This window comes from Labeo rohita, chromosome 19 (assembly GCF_022985175.1).
Source record: "Labeo rohita strain BAU-BD-2019 chromosome 19, IGBB_LRoh.1.0, whole genome shotgun sequence".
In the NCBI taxonomy this organism is placed as follows: domain Eukaryota; kingdom Metazoa; phylum Chordata; class Actinopteri; order Cypriniformes; family Cyprinidae; genus Labeo; species Labeo rohita.
Genome location: NC_066887.1, coordinates 4,848,369 through 4,873,298, shown reverse-complemented (window position 1 = coordinate 4,873,298; position 24,930 = coordinate 4,848,369). Strand labels below are relative to the sequence as shown.

Here is a 24,930-nt window from a genome sequence, read left to right as displayed (position 1 = left end):
GAAGCTTATAACATTAATTGAATAACCAAATAGCACCTAATGAATATAATTAGTCACATTAGTCTATTTATAAGGTATGCATTCATACCAGGGCTGTGACGATTGCAATGACAACCACGCCACCGTGGTCATCGACCACACAATCTATAACAAGCATAAATTATTCTGTCGTGGCCGTGTTTAGTGTCCCCGCCGGCAGCAGCGCAAGAGATCCACGTTCATACGCGCACAATAGGCTAAAGCTTGCAAAGCTCCAGGAAAAGTAATTACCATGAATGTGTCGGGGGGAAATAAGGAGAAACTTGGATGAATTATTAATAAACTAGTGTTTTCAGATCCAGTGTCGCAAAGATGACGATCCTGACTCGCCATCTGCTCATTGGACGCGCCTTTAGAGAGAAATGCATCTCTATGGATTTTATAATGAAAGATTTTTTGGTTTCTAATTGAATTTTTTAGTTTTAAAGTAGTGAAGTAATAAAGATATATTTATCCTGATTGTAAGGCAAGTATGCGCTGAGTTTCGTTTTATTTTTGTGCAGCGCTCCTGTTCAACACAGAGACATCAGAAAGCGCATCTTGTTTGTTTTCTTTATTTTTACAAAAGCACAACATTTTGTTGATATTGTGAGTGCACGCAAATAATATTACACTCTTTACAGTTCCGGATGATATATTACGCTTACCTTTATGAGCAAAGATTAAGGCGTATTTTAATTTTTGTGCAATTGATTGCGCTGGTGCCTCCATGTCCTGCAAAGCGCATTTAGCTTCCCCTCTCCAACAAACGATTGTATGCTCATAACAGCGTGTATTTATCTAAGTTAAATGTTTAAAATAACACTGTGATATGCTTGAAGATTTTATTTTAGGCAAGTCGTGATGATTTGAGAAGGTAAAATTGATCAAACATAGGCTGTGATCAACTCACTGCCTGCCTTTAGCCACTTGGTTGTTACTTTAAAAAGCAAAAACCTTAATTTAACAAACAAAAAAATTCTAAATTAACTTTATAAAAGAACAAAAAGAAATATAACCACTATTAAAAACAAAACTGAGCTATTTTAGTGGATGCATTACAGTGTAATGGGAAAGAGAGAGAAAATACTCGGGCCGGTAATTTTGATGAGCCGTCGGACAAGGGTTGGGCGAGGTTGTTACGAATTTATGCAACAAATGTTTGTTTAATATTAACTGTTCTTATTTTGGCTACTTTCTTATTTAACTGTACAATTTCTTTACTATTTACTTTAGTGTTTTGTAGGCTGAAATAAACACTCACGTTTGTTAATAATTTTTGAGCCTCATTTTTTGTGTTTCAAAATGATATATATAAATATGTTAACACCGCGCCACCGACGGTAGTTGGTCCATTATCACTGAAGTGGAAAAAATCTGCCACCGTCACAGCCCTAATTCATACTAATATATTTAAAATACTTACTGATGGTAATTCAGGGATAAGTTACTTACTAAGGTAGATTATATGGGTTTTAGGATTATATAAAGGTAATTTTTAATATTGCATAAATATTAAATATTTAAATCAGTAAAAATGAAAGTCACTGTCAAAAGTTTGGAAACAGTAGATGTCTCTTACGCTCACCAAGGCTGTATTTATGTGCTCAAAAATACAGTAAAAGCAGTAATATTGTCAAATATTATTACAATTCAAAATATGTGTTTTCTATTTTAATAAATTGTGAAATGTAATTTATTTCTGTGATGAAAAGCTGAATTTTCAGCATTACTCCAGTCTTCAGTGTCACGTGATCCTTCAAAAATATGCTGATTTGCTTACATTTTAAAATCTATAACAGAAAACACTTAATATTGCAATATTATTTCACAATATTCATGTTTTACTGTTTTTGATCATGCAGCCTTAGTGAGCAGAAAAAAAAAAAATTAAAAATCATAATAGTGTATAAGTAGTGTATATTTTAAAAGAAAAACTATTAAAAAAATATATTATTTAAAAATTATTTTACAAATGTATATTTTAATATTTAATATTAAGCTAGTAGCATACTTTCTTTCAAACACAAATCCAACCAAAGCAGCTCTTTTAATGATTTCTCAGTTCGTACCTCCATGACTCCGTTCTCTCTGACCAGCAGGCACCAGTGTGACGGCTCTTGTCTGCTCTGGCCGCCCTCTCTTCCTGTTTGAGCCGAGTTGACTGCTGCAGAGGTGCGGCTGGGCTCTTCTTTACTGGGGCTGGTGAGAGGATTCGACTCTCCGTACAGCATCTCCTCCTCATCATCCACCGTATTACTGATGGGCAACATGAGGAGAAGAAACAGTCATAATGAGTAAACGTCTCAAGACTGTAAATGAGAGCATTTGAGTGACTGGTGTGACCGTTACCTGATGTCATGGATGATGGTCTCTGTCTCTGACTGGGTTCTGATGGCAGTTTCCTCTTTGGTCAGGAAGCTGATCTTGTTCTCGGTGGTGAACATGCCACTGACGTCACGATACGCACATAATGTAATAACACGGGACTGCTGCAAAAACAAAACATTGAGAATTGGTCACAATGAGAACATCTTAAAAAAAAGTGTTCAACAATGAAAAATGATAATATTTCAGTAAAGAGAATCTAATGAGAATCACTAGAGAGAAAAAATCATGTGATCATGTGACACTAAGGTTGTAGTAATACAGTATGACTGTAGCAATGATGCTGAAAAGTCAGCATTATATCACATGTATAAATTACATTTTAAAAATTACATAAGTGTTTTCACATAGAAAACACTTATTTCAAATTGTAATAATATTTCATAATATTACTGTTTTTTTTTAAACAGCAATAAAACAAATGCAGCCTTGGTGAGTAAGAAAAGAGACAATTTTTTTTACTCAGTATTTTTGTCTTGTTGTCCAGTAAAAATAGCTTTTTTTAAATGTCTTTAAAAAAAAAGAAGACAAAAACAAAAAGAGTTTACACCTAAAACTAATAAAAATATAAAATGCAACCAATGAATAAATGCAAATGAGGTAATAAAAAAAATTAAATTAAATTAATTTTTTAAAAAGATGAAGTTAATATTTCTTACACCATTGGTGGGTTTCAAGAAACATTTACTTGAAATGCAAACTGACATCACATGTCTTTTTTTAAGATAAAAAATGAAATGAGTTTACACCTAAAACTAGAATAAAATAAATGCAAATGAGGGAAAATAACATTTATTTAAATTTAATTACATTTTAAAAAACTGAGGTTATATTTCTAACACCATTGTTGGGTCTCAAGAGACATTCACTTAAAAATGCAAAATTACATCATGTCTTTTTTTTTTAAGATAAAAGAATTAAATGAGTTCACACCTAAAACCAGAATAAAACAAATGCAAATGGGGTAAAATTCTAAAATAAAATGAAAAGTCTAAAATAAAATAAAATAAACAAGGAGCTGATACTGGTCACACCATTGTTGGGTTTCAAGAGACATTTACTTAAAACACAAAATGACATCACATGTCTTTTTTTTTTTTTTAAGAAAACAAATTAAGTGAGTTTACACCTAAAACCAGAATAAAATAAAGGCAAATGGGGTAAAAAAAAATAAATAAATAAATAAAATAAGATACTGAGGTTATATTACATACACCACTGGTGGAGCTTTTGTCTGTTTCAGTATAAACTTACTTCATTTTGATACGTTTCTCAGAAAGCAAGGCTTCCTCTACATCATTCTGCATTTCAATTACCTTGACTAAATGAATTCAGCCTTGGTGAGCTTAAGAGACCTCTTTCAAACACAAAGCCTGAGCAGTAATGTACATGCTGTCTTCGTGGACTCACCGTGTGGATTTGCGGTTTCTGCAGTGCCAGTCGGTGGCTCTTCCCCATGTACGAGTCACTCTTCAACACAAACATGGTGACAACTCCCTCAGCTGTCATGATGACCACGTAGGGATCGGCCACAGAGCAGTGCACTATGGGGGAGCCCAGGTCCACAGGGATAAAGTGTAGCTGGTTCACTGAGAGCAAAAACAGAAGAGACCAGATGAGACAGCAGATCCATCCATCATACGGTCACAGTCACATACAAACTGAAGTGGTTCCTCACCTCCTTCTAATAGTCTGATGCCCATAGGAGACACCTGGATGATGTATTTATTGTCTCCAATGTTGCCTGCGTACACAGTGGGACCCTGCGTGGCGAAACCGCTGGTGTCCAGCTCCATAATCTCCTGACCCGTCTGCAGGATCTAAATGCAATGCACGGGTATATTTGTAGCAATAGCCAACAATACATTGCATGGGTCAAAATTATCAATATTTCTTTCACGGCAAAAATCATTAGGATATTAAGTAAAGATCATGTTTCATGAAGATATTTTGTAAATTTTCTACCGTAAATATATCAAAACTGAGTTGCATTGCTCAGAACTTTATTTTTTTCAAATAGTTGTATCTCAGCTAAATATCGTCCTATCCTAACAAACCATACATCAATGGAAAGCTTTAAAAAAATGACACTTATGACTGGTTTTGTGTCCAGGGTCACATATAGTATATATATATATACTACTTAAACTACTGCCTAGAATGAGTATGGTAGAATGTTATAGAGAATACAGCTTTTGAATACCATGGTGGAGTCTTCTCTGCTGAGGATGAGGAAGCCGTGTTTGTTCTTGTCGTCCTCCACCGTGGGCTCGTGCTTCTCCTCTTCTGGACCCTCACTCTCGCCCTCTGGTGGAGACTACAGACACGGGGAGTTTCAGTGTAAAGCATCAGCATGATGTGTAATTGTGAATTGCATTTATCTGCATGCACTAAAAAGGAAATGGCAAAGGCTGTAACATAAATCACCTTCTCAGGTTTCTCCTCGCAGTATATGACCGTCCACATGTCATGGCATCCAGGAAGTTCAAACGTTGTGACCACCTGCGGTCTGATGCTTTTCTATAGAACAGCAAAATAAATGTTGCAATATCACATATTTAATACATTTCTGTAATAATGGTTGACCTATATACGCTTTTCAATTGCCAGTGGCCAATATGTAAGGCCCTATGATTTCTGCGATGCGGAAAACACTGACAGAATACAGTCAAAACGCTGTGTTTTCAACATCTGCAGCTTCAATATGAGTCCATGAACACAAAGTTCATGAGCATTTCACCATTTCATTTAAAAAAAAAAAACTATCATCATATCATTTACAAACAGAAACTTAAAGGACTTCACAGCACCCATCAGAAAGTTCAGTTTAACTTGAGGAAACTGCGACTGAAATATATTACTTAATGCAATGATAGCACTACTAATACAATTATTATTAAAATATTATTTTTTAAGATATATTTACCAGAATTTATTTACCAGACATATGTAAATACGCAACACATTATTTCTGGAAAAAAGAGAAATAAATATAATAATAACAACAATTTTTTATATATATAAATTAATTAATTAGAGATGCTTTTGATCATTAAAATTGAATGAAGATGGAATCCAGAAAATTGATGGAAAACATATAATTTGGTAAAAATAAATAAATAAATAAAACTGCATTTGAAAAAAAAATTTCACATGAGAAAAACACATTTCACAGGGCCTTAAAAAATTATTTTTGTTAAACGCTTGATAAAATTTTGTTAAGTTTCATAATTTCAATTAATTAGACATGCTTTTTGATTTGAATTGATTTTTTAATTTTAACCATTAAAAAAAGAGTCTAGAAATTTAAAACTGAAAAAAAAATCCAGAAAAATGTAAATAAATAAATAAAACAGAATGAAAACATTGTCAGTATTTATGTGAGACATATGAATATAAATATGTACACAATGCCAAGAGTGCAAATAGTGTCTGTTTTGTTTTCCAGTAAAAAATATCTTAAATCGAGAGGCTTTTATCTATTTTTGCGCAATGTATCAAAATTAAGTGAGTTTACACTTAAAACCAGAAAACAATAAAGGCAAACAGTGGAAGAAAAAAAACTTGCCCTCAGTTTGAAAGGAAAACAAAAGTTGTTTTTTTTTTCAAATTGAGTTTATATTTCTTAAATAAAAACTTAAACTTCCTTTTGATAAATTTCTCCAAAAACAAAACATCTTATGTCATTTTGCGTTTCTAATAACTGTTTCTTGATTTAAAAATGAAACAAAAACGAACAAAAAAAAACTTTTTTGTAGTGAATATATTTAGGTTAATAAAATGTAATCATAGTATTTAAGGTGTACACATACACAGTGCAATTAAAGAAACATTTACTTGAAATTGGCTAAAATTGAAAATACTTCATTATCCACTGAATGTGCAATTGGTAGATATGAAAATTAGCACAATGGAAAGTTAATTGATTTGTTAAACATGCATCAAACATGATAACTGGGCAATGTTGATCATTTCAGAATGGCTGATTATTAGCATGATCAAATGATCAAACCAATACGATTCATCACAATACTAACAACATGCAAAAAACAACACCAAACTACAGCAATAAATAAATAATATATATACACATTTGTGTTGCTCAGCTTCTAAAATCTCCATCAACCATGCTGAAAACTGTAATGACTGTGACAAAAATCCAGTACAAATGTTTTCACACCAGAAACATTTGCAGTTTGATGCTTTTCTGACTAAAGGGAAACTGTGATTGTGTCTGTAGAGCAAGCAGATTCAGGCCACGTTCACACCTGATATTATATTATCTCATGTGATCCCATCAAAACTACTCAGTTGAGACAGATCACCATGTAGAGCTGGATTTTAACCAGTGCATCTTCTATGAGATTTAAGTGAAGTGTCTCTAGTACACAACCAGTCAAAAGACACAGTGTCATTCCTTATTGCATTAACTGGAATTTAACAAATCAAAACTGTCTAATAGTTCTTTTTCGTAAAAGTTGACAGCTTTTCAAGATTCCAGCCTTCGAATAATCTCTCATACAACTTCATGAGGTGCATCCTGGGATGCTTTCTGTACCACACTTACAATTAAAATCAAACTATCCAAGACGCATGTTAACACCAGGTGTAAATGAAGCCTCAGGTTGATAATGAACACAATGGCACACAGACCAACAACATCCAGTCATGCATCCTGAGTAAAATGCATGAGCAGCGTGCCTCTGCTGTATCTCGGGTGTTTTAAAGGCCTCTCCAACCATCTCTGAGGTAGCCCTGGTAAAGCCCAGACGTCATTGTAGCACCCGCAGCGACCTGCGGCAGACGAGCCTCACCGCCGCAGGACCGCTTGCTGTGCGTCATTACTTCAAACAGACCAAGCTGTGATGCATGCACACACATGCAGGAATGCAATGGCTGTCCATGAGTGCAAGAACGGAAGGTACAGTGTCACAGACAATCATACCTGCAGTACAGAGAGAGCTCCGTTCTTGCCGAATCCTGAACACACCACCACTTCCAGATCTGGCTCTGGGTTAGTTTGAAACTGGTGACAGAAGAATTGATATTGCATCACGTTTTTTTGCAAAATAAAATATGGTCACCATAGAATATATGAATCAACTAATTACATGAAATTTTGACCAGTTGATGAAAAACAAGCTTATGTGGATTCTACACATTTAAACAATTCGGATAAGGTATTCAGGATTATTTATGAAGCAGATAAAATACATATAATCATTTATTAATTTTGACTTAACCCTTTTTTATTTAAAGGCTGAAATGTGAGGTTTACCATTTTATGAAACCTTCTCAAAGCTTTATTTGAACATTTTAAATATGTTATTAGATAAACTGTTGTCAGTCATTTAAAATCTGGACATCATTGGTAATGTTATTGTTTTAAGTGTTCATGCAAACAAAAAGTCATTTTATATGTTGTTTGTGGATTTTAAATATAAAACTTGGTGAATCGATTGATGCATCAGTACTTTTTGAACATTTCCAGCACATTTTAATACTGATAATACTGATAATTTTGGTCAGTATAATCATAAGAAATTTTCAGACTGTTACATCTCTAAGTTCAAATACACAAAAATGCTAAAAAAAAAAAAAAAAAAAAAGTATTTGCGGGACCTGAAAATTTTGGGACAACTGTTCAGGACAAACTAGGGACTCATGAACAACTGTCACTAAACAAAAAAAACAGCTGTGGATCATTCAGGTAACAAAACAGTATTAAGAATCAAGTGTATGTAAACTTTTTAATGGGGTAATTTTTATAAATTCAGCTATTATTTTCTCTTGTGGTCTATATGTAAACATCTTTTATGTGAAATATCTTATTCAGGTCAGTACTAAATAAACATTAACATGCATTTTGTATGATCCCTCTTATTTTGGTAAAATAATTAAGATTTTGCAGATTCTGAAAGGGGGATGCAAACTTTTGACCTTAACTGTAATAAGAAAATAAGACGTACCTCTTCAGACAGGAAGGCCGGTTCTCCCATGGAGGCGCTGGCACAGGGTCCTATGTTCAGTATGCTGTCACAAACCTGGATGTAAACATCAAATCTAGATCAATACATGTGTTTCATACAGGTAAACAACACTGGAAATGTACATATGTGGTGTTTTGTAAATGAAATATGTTACTGACATCAGATTAGATAGAACCTCACCTCAAATGAGTATGTAGCCAGCTGAGTGCCTGACTGAGCCTCACTCCCATACACCTCGATTTCATCGAGCTCATCAGGCAGATTGGCCTTACCTGAACACAACAAAACATATATGTACACTGCCCTCCAAAAGTTTAAAAAACACCCCTGGCAAAGTGTGGTTTTGGACGATATCAGCATAAATCCTTATCATTTTTTGGTGCAAATACATTAAAGTAACTTGACATTATCACTGAAGACCAGCAATAATAATTTTCATTTTGATTACATAATAATGGCAATATATACATGTCAAAGTCAGACATTCTGATTTGCCAGCTGTGATGCCTGATTACTGGATTAAACTTGGCCCAGGTGTTTAAAAGATTTTTGGGTCAGCACACCTTAATAGCTTCAACAACTGATTGCCAATTAAGTTTAGAATACAATGCATTTAGGCCCAGATTATGCAGAGCTGTAATAGCTGATAATGGTGGATATTTTGATGAATCAATATGTTTTCATAGTTTGTGTTGTCCCTTATCAGTGCAAAATTATCACAAATTAAAAAGGATTCATGTCAATAGTGTCCAAAACCCCACTTTTCTAGGGCGTTTACAAACATTTGGAGGGCAGTGTACACAACACAACAGCACAAATATCTGAACCACATACAACACTATGTTTAATTACACTACCTGCCCAGTTAGCCATGGAATCCACACGCTTCTTCTTATTCGGAGGCTCCTCCTGGAATATAAATGCATTTGATATGAATAAGCTGCTCCAGATCTGTCTTACAAAAGATTTTATGTGCTTAAATGGGTAACTGCAGCGATGGACAAACTACTGCTGTAAGAAGTGTGCTTTAATTTTATTGAATGTGCACTTGTAATACACCTGAAATACACTACAAAAGTATATGTCTTTAAAAAAATGCAGATAATATATTTTGAAATTAAGTGCCACTTAAAGGTTCATGAAACCCCAGACCACTTTTTCTGAGATTTGAGCAGAGGTGTTTGTGTTGCACATCATAGGTGAGAATGTTAGCATCCATTAATTTTAATTGTTGGAGAAAACTGGTTAATTTTGAGCTTTTTTGCTCTATTTTCATCTTCCGGGTTTAAAATATACATTGTGCTGACGTCACAGTTTGTGACGTGGCAATGGACTATAGTACATCGATGACACGTCGGTGTCTCGTAATTATTCATGAGGCTGCGTGTTCTTATCCTATGAGAAGACGCTTCGTCTAACTATTCGCGACAGTGCGTGTTGATTTGCTGTGACAGATGCTTCAGACTGTGAGATTGCATATAATAACTGAGAGAAACGTTAATGGATCGAAGGAGACTGTTTGTTTTTGTTTGCTTTGTAAGTAGAGTTCAGCACAAACGCGATGTAGTCATAGAGTGAGTGTAATAGCGGTTTTTACAACTCATTAACGCAACCGATCAAAATGCCGCAAAATAAGCCGTAAAAGTTAATAGAGGTGCAACAGCGCGTTCATATATATGTTTTCGACGCAGGGGCAAATGTCTGTGCATTTATTTGTGTTGTTAACTCAATGGGAGCGAAATGAAACTGAACCCAAAGTTGACTCTCTCCCCTCCACCCTCCACTCCGTGGCGCCCCACGCCCACTTTTGCAGCATTTTCAAAACTATGGTGAGAACTAACCAGTGCTAAAAGGGGGGGGTTCATGACCTTTAAAAGGGAAGACTTGTGTGGCTTAATATAACATAAATGACGTCTCTAACTGTTCAGTTGCATTGCTGTCTATACAGGGTCAGAAAGCTCTCAAATTTCATCAAAAATATCTTAATTTGTGTTCTGAAGATGAACGAAGGTCTTATGGTTTTGGAATGACATGAGGGTGAGTAATTAATGACAAAATTTTCATTTATGGGTGAACTATCACTTTAAGTAGACTTTTCAAAAGTATGCTAAGGTGTGCTTCTCTTCACAAGGGATCACACACCTGTTTCTCTTTCTCCTCGTTCTCTTTGCCCTCTTCCATTGGTGTTTCCTGCAGTTTCTCAGTGTACCTGAGCAGCAGTGAGTTCCCCAAACGAGAGCCCAAGAACAGATAACCGGCCTCCATGGTCGTCATCTGAGAGGAGAGAGATGGAGAGAGTGTGTGAGTGTCTGTGAGCAAGCACAGAGTATTAGAGACTGATGCTGGCACAGCTGATCACTCACACAGGTGGTCAGGACGCTGGCGGCAGCCTTATCGAAGTGGAACGCTCGCACGCTCCTCATGCCATCTGTGATGAGCGTCAACACGTATCTGCACACATGACAAGATACTCGGTCAACAAACATGTTCAGAATCATGTGGTCACACCCATCTGGTTTGTATGTGAGATAAAACATGATAGCATGTGGTCAGAAAAGCAAAAGATCTCACATTTCTCCGCCTTTTAGTGAGATGACCACCTTATCAGAGGAGATGAAGGATGCTTGAGAACAGTCCAGCGTGATCTTCACTTCGTCCTGTGGCCCTGAAAAGCAAACCAAATTGAATTAGAGTGAAACTCATAAATTAGTAATTAGTAATTGACTGTAAAGACATTATTTTGGGGATGGAATGAGTTTCAGCGGAACTTACTCAAGGGGAAAGCTGTAGTGCCGTTGGTCTGACTGTTGAGTGACACTCCAAATGGAGGAACGCTCTGGTTTAGATACAGTAATGAATTTACAGCGAACACCACAACTCCACCTAAACACAAAACACAACTTTATCATGCAAGCAGCTTTACAAAATGGATGCTGGGATGCTTTTAAACAGTATTGAACTACTGGAGGTTCATGTATGCTGGAACACTTATTGACTGGTTCTCCTTCACTTTCTGGTTAAAATCACCCAATTTATAAACAGTTGAAGTCAGAAGTTTACATACACCTTGCAGAATCTGCTAAATGTTTTACTAAAATAAGAGGGATCGTACAAAATGCATGTTATTTTTTTTATTTAGTACTGACCTGAATAAGATATTTAACACAAAAGATGTTTACATATAGTCCACAAGAGAAAATAATAGTTGAATTTATAAAAATGACCCTATTCAAAAGTTTACAGTCCCAAACAAGAGTCCCTTGTTTGTCGCAAACAGTTACGCTGCCCGCTGTTCTTTGGAAAAATCCTTCAGGTCCCATAAATTATTTGGTTTTTTAGCATTTTTGTATGTTTGAACCCTTTCCTACAATGACTGTATGATTTTGAGATCCATCTTTTCTCACTGAGGACAGCTGTGGGACTCATATGCAACTATTACAGAATGCTTCAGAAGGCAACACGACGCATTAAGAGCCGGGGGGTGAAAACTTTTGGAATCTGAAGATCAGGATAAATTTAACTTATTTTGTCTTTTTGGAAACTTTTTGTATCTTCTGTAGCTTCTTTAGGGCTATACTAAATTTAAAAAATATATATATTTAGGCAAAATAAGAAAAATGGACACATTTTCATTGTGTTCAAAAGTTTTCACCCCCGGCTCTTAATGCATGGTTTTTCCTTCTGGAGCATCAGTGAGTGTTTGAACCTTCTGTAATAGTTGAATATGAGTCCCTCAGTTGTCCTCAGTGAGAAAAGATGGATCTCAAAATCACACAGTCATTGTAGAAAAGGGTTCAAACACACAAAAATGCTGAAAAAACAAATATTTTGTGAGACCTGAAGGATTTTTCTGAAGAACAGCGGGCAGTTTAACTGTTCAGGACAAACAAGGGTCTCATGAACAACTATCACTAAACAAAAAAACAGCTGTGGATCATTCAGGTAACAACACAGTATTAAGAATCAAGTGTATGTAAACTTTTAAACGGGGTCATTTTTGTAAATTATTATAAATGTCTTTTATGTGAAATAACTTATTTAGGTCAGTACTAAATTAAAAATAACTTTGTATGCTCCATCTTATTTCGGTAAAATAATTAACATTTTGCAGATTCTGCAAGGTGTATGTAAACTTTTAACTTTAACTGTATGTCTACAAAAGTAATTTCAAGTAAGCATTAGATCAGAAACATCATAAATTGTTGTTGCTCTTATCACATTTTAAAATTTATAAAAGAATTATAAGACATTAATATTAGCTAAAATTCAAACCGTTTGAATCATACAGGCATCCAAAACATGACTACATAAAAACAGATGAAATACACTCAAAAACATACATGTAATCAGATTTTACAAGAAGACCTGGAAAGACCATTTTTCTGATATGACTGATATGACACTAATATTCATCAAGTTCAAGGAAAATATTTCTAGCACCTATAGCATACATTATCTCAGATGACTTACAATGATTTAAAACACTTTTTAATGGCTAAAAATAACAAAACCAGAAAACCAAAAAAAAAAAAAAAATCCAGATATGAACCCCTTACCAACTATTTATTTTCTTTGTTAAATTAAGAAATTACTTCAATTAATACGATATTAAAATACCATGGTATTTAATAATAATAATGCAAAAAAATAAAATATTTCTAAAACTTCTTTATTATTATTATTTTTATTTACAGAAACTAGAAGTACCAATAGAATAAAATAATTTTTGAAAACAAAACTTGGGATAGGGGCCTTCAAATATTCTTGCAGACAAATGGGAGACCTTGCTGAGCAGCACTGCCATAAAACCAGAGATGAATGTCTGTATGGGTGCAGTAAGATTAGAGGTGAGTAAGGATGATTTCTTACCGATGGGTTTGGGCACAGCCATGACCTGAGTGCAGTCGAAGGGCAGGTTACTGAGAGACCAGATGACCGGATGAACCTTCTGCATGATGTTTAGAGAGATCGCCACGATACTGCACGTGTCCTGACGCACTGCTACACGCCTAAACATAAACACAATGTCTTTTAATCACAAAATGTGTGATGCTAAAGACAGTAAATGCATATGTAATGAAGTGTTGTTCAAATAAACACATACCCTGGCCACGTCTGATTGGGCTCAAACAGAATAAGCAGTGTGGGCTCGTAATAACCATGGAGAAACTTCATATCAATGATGTTTAGGAGTTTCTCATCCAGTTCACGAACATCAATGATGTAACTGGGAAGGAAGCTAGATTTCTGCCTGAAAAATAAGAAATATTTTATTGAGATCTTGCTGTAAATCAGTGGTTCTCAAAGTGTGGTACGAGTACCACTAAATTAAATATAAATTAATGTTAAAACACAATACAATTTAATTTAATCTTTGAGTAAAGTTTTTATTTTTCTATTAGATATTAGTTTTACATTTACATGTACAATACAGTTTTTATTTAACATTTATGTACAACACATTTTAATTTAATCATTATTTAAGTTTTTTATTTACGTGTTTGTAAGGTTCAAACTGTGTATTTACAATGTTAAAGTGGCTGACAACAATAAATATCCTTATAAGGAATAAAACTGCCCTGCTTTTGAACTGTGCAGAGCTGTAGCTGAATAGTTAGTCATACTACACTACTGTATTTTAATGCTGGTCATTATGGTGGTACTTAGAGAGCCAAATATTTTCTGAGGTGGTGCTTCGTATAAAAAGTTTGAGAACCACTGCTGTAAATTATTACCAATCTCATTTACATCTGGCATAGTCTGACACACTACAATTAAAACGTTTTAATACTTTTATTTAGCAAATACACATTAAATAGATAAAAAGTGACAGTAAATAAAACTATACTGTCATGCCCTCATTTCAAATAATAAATGCTGTTATTTCGAACTTTCTATTCATCAAAAAATGAATCATGGTTTCCACAAAAATATTAAACAGCACAACCGTTTTAATAATAAGAAATGATGATAATAAATAATGTTTATTGAGTATCAAATCAACACATTAGAATGATTTTTGAAGGGTCATGTAATACTGAAGACCAGAGTAATGATGCTGAAAATTCAGCTTTGCATCACAGGAATAAATTACATTTTACAATATATTCACATAGAAAACTGTTATTTTACATTGTAATAATATTTAATAATATTAGTTTTCAATATTACTGATGCAACAGACCATAAAAAATAAACATTAAATTCTTAACTAGATAAAAAAAAGTTTGTCAAGACAAACTTTAGGTTGGCTTGAGAAAGCCACATCAGAAAGTTTAAAAAGTTGAAAAATTTAAAAAGTTTGAAAAGTTTAAACAGTTTAAACAGTTTTACGTTTGATGGTTTTCAGTCTGAAATAGTTTGAAGTTTAAAATACTTTTAAAAGGTTAAAGTTTGAATGTTTTGAAGGCAATACAGTCTCAGATAGATAGTTTCAGATAGTTACTAGTAGGGATGTCGCAATTCTCAATATAATATTGAACCGTTCGGTACGACCTCCACGGTTCAATACGCGCTTGTGAATTGCGGTTTTTCAGTTTTACATTTAAATATCTTTCTTGTTTTATTTCTCTCGGAATTTGCTGTATGTTTGCCCGCGATTTCACGTGCTGAAATGAGGAAACGCTTCCCCGCTTATATTTGAGAAAGCAACACTTGCAGAGCATCTTCCCTTCTAATGACATGCAATGACAATGCTTTCTAAACCTGTTGTCCAACAAGAGTTATAAAAAACATTATAACTTGTTTTTAATTCACAGTCATCAGTCGAGTGTTTGAAATAATTTCCTCATGTGATCTGATGTCGATTCTTATCACAGAATGAGGCAGACGATAAATTCTATACTCATATTCTATGTATGTTGATTAACAATGGCTTATGAAAATACACGAGGTGGCTTGAAGAACACAGATAAACCATCTACAGGGTGGGCCATTTATATGGATACACCTTAATAAAATGGGAATGGTTGGTGATATTAACATCCTGTTTGTGGCACATTAGTATATGTGAGAAGGCAAACTTTTCAAGATGGGTGGTGACCATGGTGGCCATTTTGAAGTCGGCCATCTTGGATCCAACTTTTGTTTTTTCAATAGGAAGAGGGTCATGTGACACATCAAACTTATTGGGAATTTCACAAGAAAAACAATGGTGTGCTTGGTTTTAACATAACTTTATTCTTTCATGAGTTATTTACAAGTTTCTGACCACTTATAAAATGTGTTCAATGTGCTGCCCATTGTGTTGGATTGTCAATGCAACCCTCTTCTCCCACTCTTCACACACTGATAGCAACACCGCAGGAGAAATGCCAGCACAGGCTTCCAGTATCCGTAGTTTCAGGTGCTGCACATCTCGTATCTTCACACCATAGACAATTGCCTTCAGATGACCCCAAAGATAAAAGTCTAAGGGGGTCAGATCGGGAGACCTTGGGGGCCATTGATGATGTGATGTGTGTTTCCCTCTTTATGCACTGAAGCTGGCACGTTCCCTGAGTTTTTCCAGCAAGATGGTGCACCACCACATTATGGGTGTCAGGTCCGAGCATTCCTAGATGAACAGTTTCCTGAAAAGTGGATTGGTCGTCGTGGGCCAGTTGAATGGCCCCCAAGGTCTCCCGATCTGACCCCCTTAGACTTTTATCTTTGGGGTCATCTGAAGGCAATTGTCTATGGTGTGAAGATACGAGATGTGCAGCACCTGAAACTACGGATACTGGAAGCCTGTGCTGGCATTTCTCCTGCGGTGTTGCTATCAGTGTGTGAAGAGTGGAAGAAGAGGGTTGCATTGACAATCCAACACAATGGGCAGCATATTGAACACATTTTATAAGTGGTCAGAAACTTGTAAATAACTCATGAAAGAATAAAGTTACGTTAAAACCAAGCATACCATTGTTTTTCTTGTGAAATTCCCAATAAGTTTGATGTGTCACATGACCCTCTTCCTATTGAAAAAACAAAAGTTGGATCCAAGATGGCCGACTTCAAAATGGCCACCATGGTCACCACCCATCTTGAAAAGTTTGCCCTCTCACATATACTAATGTGCCACAAACAGGACGTTAATATCACCAACCATTCCCATTTTATTAAGGTGTATCCATATAAATGGCCCACCCTGTATTATCGCAGACGAGTGTTTATTGTCCTTACATTTCATCATTCAAAACGGTTAACGTTATATCTTTTTATCCAGTCACAGACTCACAGCAACAGCGATGCCTTTATCCATATTAGAGAAGCTGAAACGGAACGTCATCAGTGATACTTTTTTTGACACATATGTGGATTTTCTGCACGAGGGCGCCCTCTGGCATTCAAGATTGAATGAAACCCATTCTATTTTGCTTAAAAATCAAAAAAATAAAACCTCTCTCAAAAGAAAAATAAGCAGACATATAATAAACCACGCTTTTTTTCAATGTACAGAGGTTTAAGGAAGTATTTTGTTCATTTGTTCCAAAAAACAACAAAAAACGAAAAAAAGGCTGAAGTGGCAAGATATCAGAACCGAACCGAACCGAACACAACACCGTGGTTAAAAACCGAGGTACGTATTGAACCGTGGACTATCTGTATTGTTGCATCCGTAGTTACTAGCATGATTTTAGTATGATTAGCAAGTTGCTAGCATGTTTCGAGCATGATTAGCAGGTGCTAGCATATGTCTAGCATGACTGTAGTATGATTATTAACAGGTTGCTAGGATGTTTCTAACATAATCAACAATTTGTTAACATGTTTCTAGCATGATTCTGGCATAATTAACAAGTTGTTAACATGTTTTAGCACGATTAACAGGTGCTGGCATGTTTCTTGCATGATTCTAGTACGATTAGCATGTTGCTAGCATGTTACTAGCATGATTAACAAGTTACTAACATGATTCCAGCATGATTAGCATGTTAATAGCATGTTGCTAGCATAATTAGCAAGTTATTAACATGCTGCTAGCATGTTTCTAACATGATTAGCAAGTTGCAAGCATTTTTCTTGCATGATTAGCAAGTTGTTAGCATGTTGCTAGCATGTTTCTAGCACGATTAACGGGTGCTGGCATGTTTCTAGCATGATTCCAGCATGATTAGCATGTTGCTAGCATGTTGTTAGCATGATTAGCAACTTTCTCAAGCCAACCTAATAAACACTTTTAAAAACCTAAAAAATGCAATAATTTTAGAATGGCTGCTAAAATGTAATAAATGTTTGCTCCTACCCCTCTCCCACGATGCCTTCTTGTTCATCGGTCAGCGTGTCCTTCCTGAAGGGCAGAACCACGAGTTGTGTGCCGTACACCAGCATGACGGCGCAGCGGTTCTCTGGGTCCACCCGCACCATGGGGATGTGCATGTTCTGAACAAACCCATCCTGAAATCATCCAAACACACAGCACAGAGTGATCAAAACACACACCTCCACACTACAACAATGTAACACATCCTCATAAACGCAGTACACACTCTCAACTCCGGCTCCTCGAAATAGTGCAGCGACAGAGTTTTGAGATCATGTGTGCCTGGATCATACTCCACAACTGAGAGCTGAAAGAAAACAAACACACCAACATTAGACTGACGTACTATTTAAACACACTTCAAAGTTTGACTTTTGCAGGGAGGAGCTGTAATGTAGTCACACGTACCTTGGCATCTTTGAAGCTGAGAAGCAAGGCGTCTCTGTTGGTCCCCACGAGCTGAACGCTGGCCATGGACATCACATTTCCAAACAGAGAAAAAGACGCCACCTGCTCCAGTTTCTCTTTACGGCTCTTGCCATCTACAAAGTTTGTTATTGTATATTGATAATAATACCAACAACAACAACAGTAATATTATTAAAAATAAACCTTATAGTAAAATCAATTTTAATCTACAGGTTGGACCAAAAATGAAAAATCTTACCTGACGCCTTTTCTGTTTTGGAAGTGCTCTAGAACACAACAGGAGCGAAAGATTAATGTTTATATTAATGACAAAGCCAAATAAACCAAAGTGAATCAAACTATTATTAAACTATTATTTAGATATTTATATAGGGGTTTATTATGATAGCACATTTTGTTATTTTTTATATTAATATTGGTTTTTGCTGTATTTAGGGCTGTACAATTATTTGAATTAAAAGAGAAGCCCACTTCCAAAACAAAGATTCACATATGATATCACCCAAGATGTTCATGTCTTTCTTTCTTCAATCGTAAAGAAATTATGTTTTTTAAGGAAAACATTTCAGCATTTTTCTCCATATAACGGACTGATATGGTGCTCCGATTTTGAACTTCCAAAATGCAGTTTAAATGTGGCTTCAAACGATCCCAAATGCGGTTGTGAACGATCCCAGCCGAGAAAGAAGGGTCTTATCTAGCGAAACGATTGGTTCTTTTCATTACAGAAATACAATTTAAATACTTTTTAATCTCAAACGCTCATTTGTCTTGCTCTCCCTGAACTCTGTGTATTCTAACTCAAGACAGTTTGGGTATGTCGACAAAAATTTCAATCGTATTTTCTCCCTCAACTTAAAAAATCATTTCAAAATCTACATCACTGCAGAAGTACTGACACAGTTTTTGCAAAGTGAACATGCAAAGAAAATCAAACATCCTTAACAAAAAAGGTAAAACAGCGATATAGGATGATTTTGAAGTTGAGGGAGAACATGAGACGGGAGTTTTTTGACATACACTAACTGTCATGACGAGCGTTTGACATTAAAAAGTATATAAACTGTATTATTTTTATGAAAATTACCAATCATTTTGCTAGATAAGATTCTTCTTTCTCGGCTGGGATCGTTTACAACTGCATTTGGTATTGTTTGAAGCTGCATTTAAACTGCATTTTGGAAGTTCAAAATCGGGGCACCATATCAGTCCATTATATGGAGAAAAATCCTGAAATGTTTTCCTCAAAAAACATAATTTCTTTACGACTGAAGAAAGAAAGACATGAACATCTTGGATGACAAGGAGGTGAGTACATCACATGAGAATCTTTGTTTTGGAAGTGGACTTCTCCTTTAATCAATTTCTAATCGTGATTACAATGGATGATTACAATTGCAATGTTTTTTTTAAAGAAGTCTCTATTTATTTGATCAAAAATACAGAAAAAAAACATTGGGAAATGTTATTACAATATAAAGTAATGGTTTCTATTTTAATATATTTTAAAATATAATTTACTTTAAACTTTTTATTTATCTTTTATTCAATGTTTAACTTTTTATTCTTCAAAGAATTCTGAAAGGAAAAAGTCAGAGGTTCCAAAAAAATATTAAACAGCAAAAACTCTTTCCAGCATTGATAATAAATCCGCATATTAGAATGATTTCTGAAGAATCATGTGACGCTGAAAATTCAACTTTGATCACAGGAATAAATTACATTTTAATGTATATTAAAATTGAAAATCGTTATTTTACAACGTAATAATATTTCACATTTTATTTCTGTATTTTTAATCAAATAAATGCAGCCTTGATGAGCATAAGAAACTTATTTAAAAACATTAAAAATCCTACTGATGCCAAACTTTTGACCAGTTTGTACATAGTTATATAATTCAATAAGACAAAAGCATATCAACACGCTCCACTAAACGCCCTCATTTCACCGTTTTACTTCAACAGAGACAGATTAGCACCCCCTCCTCACCTCCACATCATAAATGATCCTGTACACATACAGCTGAGATGTTCCTGCCACCACCAGGTTCTTCTCTTGGCTGGAGATGAAGTTGCAGTACACAGCAAACTCCACAGCAGTGGGCGGATGAGCCTGACGGTACACCGCATACATGATGATGATGATGATGATGATGAAGAGCAGCTCCCCTCAGCACCTACCCAGTCAAACAGAGTGAGGACTAGTGTTTCACTAACTAATCCACAAACCACAATGCGCTAAATACACACATATGCTGCTTTACTGTAGTGATTTATTGATTGAAAGCAGATTTGAACGGTTTGTTGACATTATTTGCATCTCAAGCATCCTTTGCTAATATGCTAGCGAGAGTATTTGACCATAACAGACTTCATTTGTAAATACGCTAACGTTAAATAAACTCGAACATACCAGCGAGTTATTGTGCAATTTTCCAAATGAGCCCTATGACCAGCGGGTCTCATAAACACATTTATTTGAACCCGAACTCAGCACATTATCAGCACACTGGACAGCACTTTCTCATTCATTACACATCCCAGAATGACTCGCGCTAGCAGCGCAGCGCCGAAATCTGTCCGACGTGCGCAACGAGCGCGCACACGAGTTCCCGCCACTGTGAGGAATGAGGCGCCTTTTCATTCACTCTCCTCTTTGCATGTATCACTTCTTAAAGATATACACTACCGTTCAAAAGTTTGGGGTCAGTAAGACTTGTAATAGTCTTTAAAGAAGTCTCTTATGCTCATCAAGGCTGCATTTATTTGATTAAAAATATAGAAAAAAAAAAACAGTAATATTGCAAAATGTTTTTACAATATAAAATAATGTTTTTTTTATTTTAACCTACTTTAAAATAGAATTTATTCCTGTGATGAAAAGCTGAATTTTTATCAGCTGTTACTCCAGTCTTAAGTGTCACATGATCCTTCAGAAATCATTCTAATATGCGGATTTATTATTAGAATGATCAATGTTGGATAATATCAACAGTTGTGCTGCCAAATATTTTTTGGAACCTGTGATTTTTTTTTTTTTTTTCAGGATTCTTTCATGAATAACAAGTTTAAAAAGTACAGTGTTTATTCAAAATATAAATATTTTATAACAATGTAAATTATTTATTATGAACTTTTAATAAACTTTTAATTATTAAGTTAATACATCCTTGGTGAATAAAAGTATTAATTTCTTAAAAAAAAAAAGAAACAATAAAAATGTACTGACCCCAAACTTTTGAACGGTAGTGTATCTATGTTATATATGTCAACATAGAGTTGTTACGGACATAATAAATGAAAAAAAAAAAATTATATACCCCCTTGAAAAATTTCCAAAAAGCCACGATATTACAAAGTGTACTCTTTGTTAGCAATATTATTTGTTGCCAAGTCAAATTACTACAATTTATTCACATTTTTTCCAATGCCTCTGGTTTCAAAATGAATATGAACAAATGTGAATTAATGCCAATCCATCAATGTCACTTAACTGATGCTTGTAACGTTCCTATAAAATCAAAAGTTAAATATTTAGGAATGCTTATCTCAAAAGATTCATCTGAAAATGAACTTATGAACGTGTGGAAAACAATAGATACGTCAAATTAAACTCAACTCTTGGCTGTTGAGAGATAATAAGTCTGTTAGGTAGAATATTTTTGACAAAGATGGAAAGTATTTCAAGATTAATATATCCTGCATACACAATTGCTATTTCAAATAGAGCTATCAGAAAATTAATCAGATTAACTTTGGTTACATTTGGAAAAAGAAGACCCATTACATGAAAAAAGTACATATGATAAAACAATATAAAGATGGAGGTTTACAAGCTAGTGATTTTGATTCTATAAATGGGACCCTTAAAATTAATTATCTGAAATCCCTTTTAAATCAAAACAATTTTTGGTTTCGTATTCCCAGAGAGTTATTCAAGAAATTAGGAGGAATAGAGTTTCTATTAAGATGTGATTTCACTGTTCAACGTCTCCCAGTTAAATTATCACAGTTTCACCAGCAAGTCTTGCTATGTTGGAAGATTCTATATAACCATAATTTCACACCACACAATACACCACTATGGAATAATAGATACATTACAGTTAGAAACAAATCATTGTATGATAAGGATTGGATGGAGAAAGGTATTTGGTCAGTGTCTCATTTAATGGAAAAGAGTGGTATTATATCATATGAGAGTTTCTGTATTAAATATTTAAATTGTAATCGGGCTAAATTTGAATCGGTTGTTAAAGCTATCCCTACTTCTATTATTAGTCTAATTAAAGAAACTCTCTTTTACTCTAATACCATGACCTTATGTTTACCTCCATTGATAATTGAAGGCTGTGAATTCAGAGAAGGTAAACTATCCAACAAAAATATTAGAAATATGTTTGACAATATTTCCTATCCTATCATAGTTTACAGAAATGCAATTTCTTACTATTTCCAAAAAGATATCATTCATATTCTCAGAACTAAATACTTAAATTTTCCTTTATCTCCCAAAATTAAAGAAATTCATTTTAAAATTTTAAACGGAATATATCCATCCAGTGAGTACTTAAGACTTAGATTTGGATTTGATACTAACAAATGTACACTACCGTTCAAAAGTTTGGGGTCAGTACATTTTTATTGTTTCTTTTTTTTTTTTTTAAGAAATTAATACTTTTATTCACCAAGGATGTATTAAGTTAATAATTAAAAGTTTATTAAAAGTTAATAATAAATAATTTACATTGTTATAAAATATTTATATTTTGAATAAACACTGTACTTTTTAAACTTGTTATTCATGAAAGAATCCTGAAAAAAAAAATCACAGGTTCCAAAAAATATTTGGCAGCACAACTGTTGATATTATCCAACATTGATCATTCTAATAATAAATCCGCATATTAGAATGATTTCTGAAGGATCATGTGACACTTAAGACTGGAGTAACAGCTGATCAAAATTCAGCTTTTCATCACAGGAATAAATTCTATTTTAAAGTATGTTAAAATAAAAAACATTATTTTATATTGTAAAAACATTTTGCAATATTACTGTTTTTTTCTATATTTTTAATCAAATAAATGCAGCCTTGATGAGCATAAGAGACTTCTTTAAAGACTATTACAAGTCTTACTGACCCCAAACTTTTAAACGGTAGTGTATATTTTGTGATGATATTGAAACCACAGATCACTTGTTTTTTCATTGTATGTATGTTGATGCATTACGGTTGGATATTTATGACTGGCTTAATCCAAAGGTACGTAACCTTGATAGCTTCACCCTAAAGGACATTAGCTATGGACTTGTAATGAATAATAGTAAAGATGATTTTCTGGTAAATAACATCCTCATGTTGGGTAAATTCTATATACATAAGTCAAAATACTTGAAAGTAAAACCAACCTTTTGTGCATTTCATAATGAGTTTATTCTGTATACAAAAGCCCTAAAGGTAATGAAAGGTAAAAATGCAGTAAATTTGTTTTAAATTATTATAGAATATGATTTAAGAAAAACCCTAGCCCCCCTGCATGGAGGTTTTTTTCTCTCTTTGTTCTCTTTCTATCTTTTTTGGTATGCACCTGTTCTGTAGTAATATAATGATGTTTGATACTGCCGAGTTGTTTGTACATGAATGATTGTTCAATTAAAAAAAAATAAATAAATTTGTTGCCAAGTTATTTAAAGTGTGACGATCTGAGGAACCCCAATTTTTTTATTTTACAGTGCACAATTAAATGATTATGAAAGCCCATTTTAGCCACTTTTTTTAGAATTAAAAAAAAAAAAGTTATTGTTACTTTTTATCTCACAGTTGGAGATATAAGCACACAATTGCGAGTTATAAAGTCAGACTTGCGATATATAAATTCTTAGTTGTGAAAAATTAAGTCAGAACTGCGAGTTTATCCACCTTTTTCTTCCCGTGAGTGGGCGTGGCCATTTGTACATTTTATGGGTGTGGCTTCCGGTCTCATCCCAGTCAAGCTATTTTTAGCTCTACAAAACCGCTTGTTTTGCTGTATGATATTGCAAATTGGTGTGTTACTGTATTATTTTAATGTATTATTACCTTAATTATGAACACACTGGTTTGTAGTGCAAACAGTTTTACCGTTTACTGCATGTTATTCTTCTCTGTATTTCTTTAGATCAGCTGATGATGCATAGGGTGGATATGTCTCACAATTCTGACTTCATTTCTTTCATTGGTCCCACTTTATATTAAGTGGCCTTAACTACTATGTACTTACATTGAAATTAATAATTAGATACAATGCACTTATTGTGTACATACATGTTTTTACATTGTACTTAGATTTTAAAAATACCTGCATGTAATTACATCTGTAATTGGTTTCTGTAATTACATTTATAATTAGACTGTTGACCAATCACTTACACCTTAACCTACCCATACCACCAAACCTGTCCTTAACCTTACACATATCCCACCTCAATAGCAGAAAAAGTGTTTTGCAATACAATATGACCACATTACGTACATTGTACTTATTTTTTAATGTAAGTGCATAGTAGTTAAGGCCACTTAATATAAAGTGGGACCCTTTCATTTCTAACTCGAGTTAAAAAATCTGGATTGCGAGATAAAAACGTGCAATTCTGAATTTTTCCTCGCTAATGCAATTTCGTATCTTGCAACTCTGGATTTTCAAGCAATTCAGATTTTTTTTTCTTAGAACTGTGAGATATAAACTCGCAATTGCGAGTTATATAGTTCAGTTTCGAGGGGAATACAGACTGATATGTTCTTACAATTGCAAGTTTATATCTCACAATCAGATGTAATAACTCGCAACTGCTTGTTAATAAAGTTACAAAATTATGAACT

At 34.3% G+C, this 24,930-nt stretch overlaps 1 protein-coding gene across 1 annotated transcript in view; it reads right to left on the bottom strand.

Moving 5' to 3' along the window:
- The window catches only part of cpsf1 (cleavage and polyadenylation specific factor 1), a 31,680-nt gene extending 11,040 nt beyond the window's left edge, over positions 1 to 20,640 (bottom strand). Inside the window, exons 1-22 of the mRNA XM_051136287.1 lie at positions 20,482 to 20,640; positions 20,059 to 20,245; positions 18,305 to 18,332; positions 18,046 to 18,179; positions 17,864 to 17,944; positions 17,620 to 17,771; positions 13,501 to 13,647; positions 13,266 to 13,405; positions 11,169 to 11,279; positions 10,968 to 11,061; positions 10,760 to 10,847; positions 10,539 to 10,670; positions 9,254 to 9,305; positions 8,577 to 8,668; positions 8,376 to 8,450; positions 7,352 to 7,432; positions 4,834 to 4,926; positions 4,610 to 4,723; positions 4,085 to 4,226; positions 3,817 to 3,995; positions 2,371 to 2,510; positions 2,091 to 2,277 (exon numbers count right to left, since the gene is read on the bottom strand). Coding sequence (XP_050992244.1) covers positions 2,091 to 2,277; positions 2,371 to 2,510; positions 3,817 to 3,995; positions 4,085 to 4,226; positions 4,610 to 4,723; positions 4,834 to 4,926; positions 7,352 to 7,432; positions 8,376 to 8,450; positions 8,577 to 8,668; positions 9,254 to 9,305; positions 10,539 to 10,670; positions 10,760 to 10,847; positions 10,968 to 11,061; positions 11,169 to 11,279; positions 13,266 to 13,405; positions 13,501 to 13,647; positions 17,620 to 17,771; positions 17,864 to 17,944; positions 18,046 to 18,179; positions 18,305 to 18,332; positions 20,059 to 20,202 — 2,406 coding nt within the window. The 5' untranslated portion in view covers positions 20,203 to 20,245; positions 20,482 to 20,640. The remainder of the gene's footprint in view (positions 1 to 2,090; positions 2,278 to 2,370; positions 2,511 to 3,816; positions 3,996 to 4,084; positions 4,227 to 4,609; positions 4,724 to 4,833; positions 4,927 to 7,351; positions 7,433 to 8,375; positions 8,451 to 8,576; positions 8,669 to 9,253; positions 9,306 to 10,538; positions 10,671 to 10,759; positions 10,848 to 10,967; positions 11,062 to 11,168; positions 11,280 to 13,265; positions 13,406 to 13,500; positions 13,648 to 17,619; positions 17,772 to 17,863; positions 17,945 to 18,045; positions 18,180 to 18,304; positions 18,333 to 20,058; positions 20,246 to 20,481) is intronic.
- Positions 20,641 to 24,930: the final 4,290 nt, after the last annotated feature.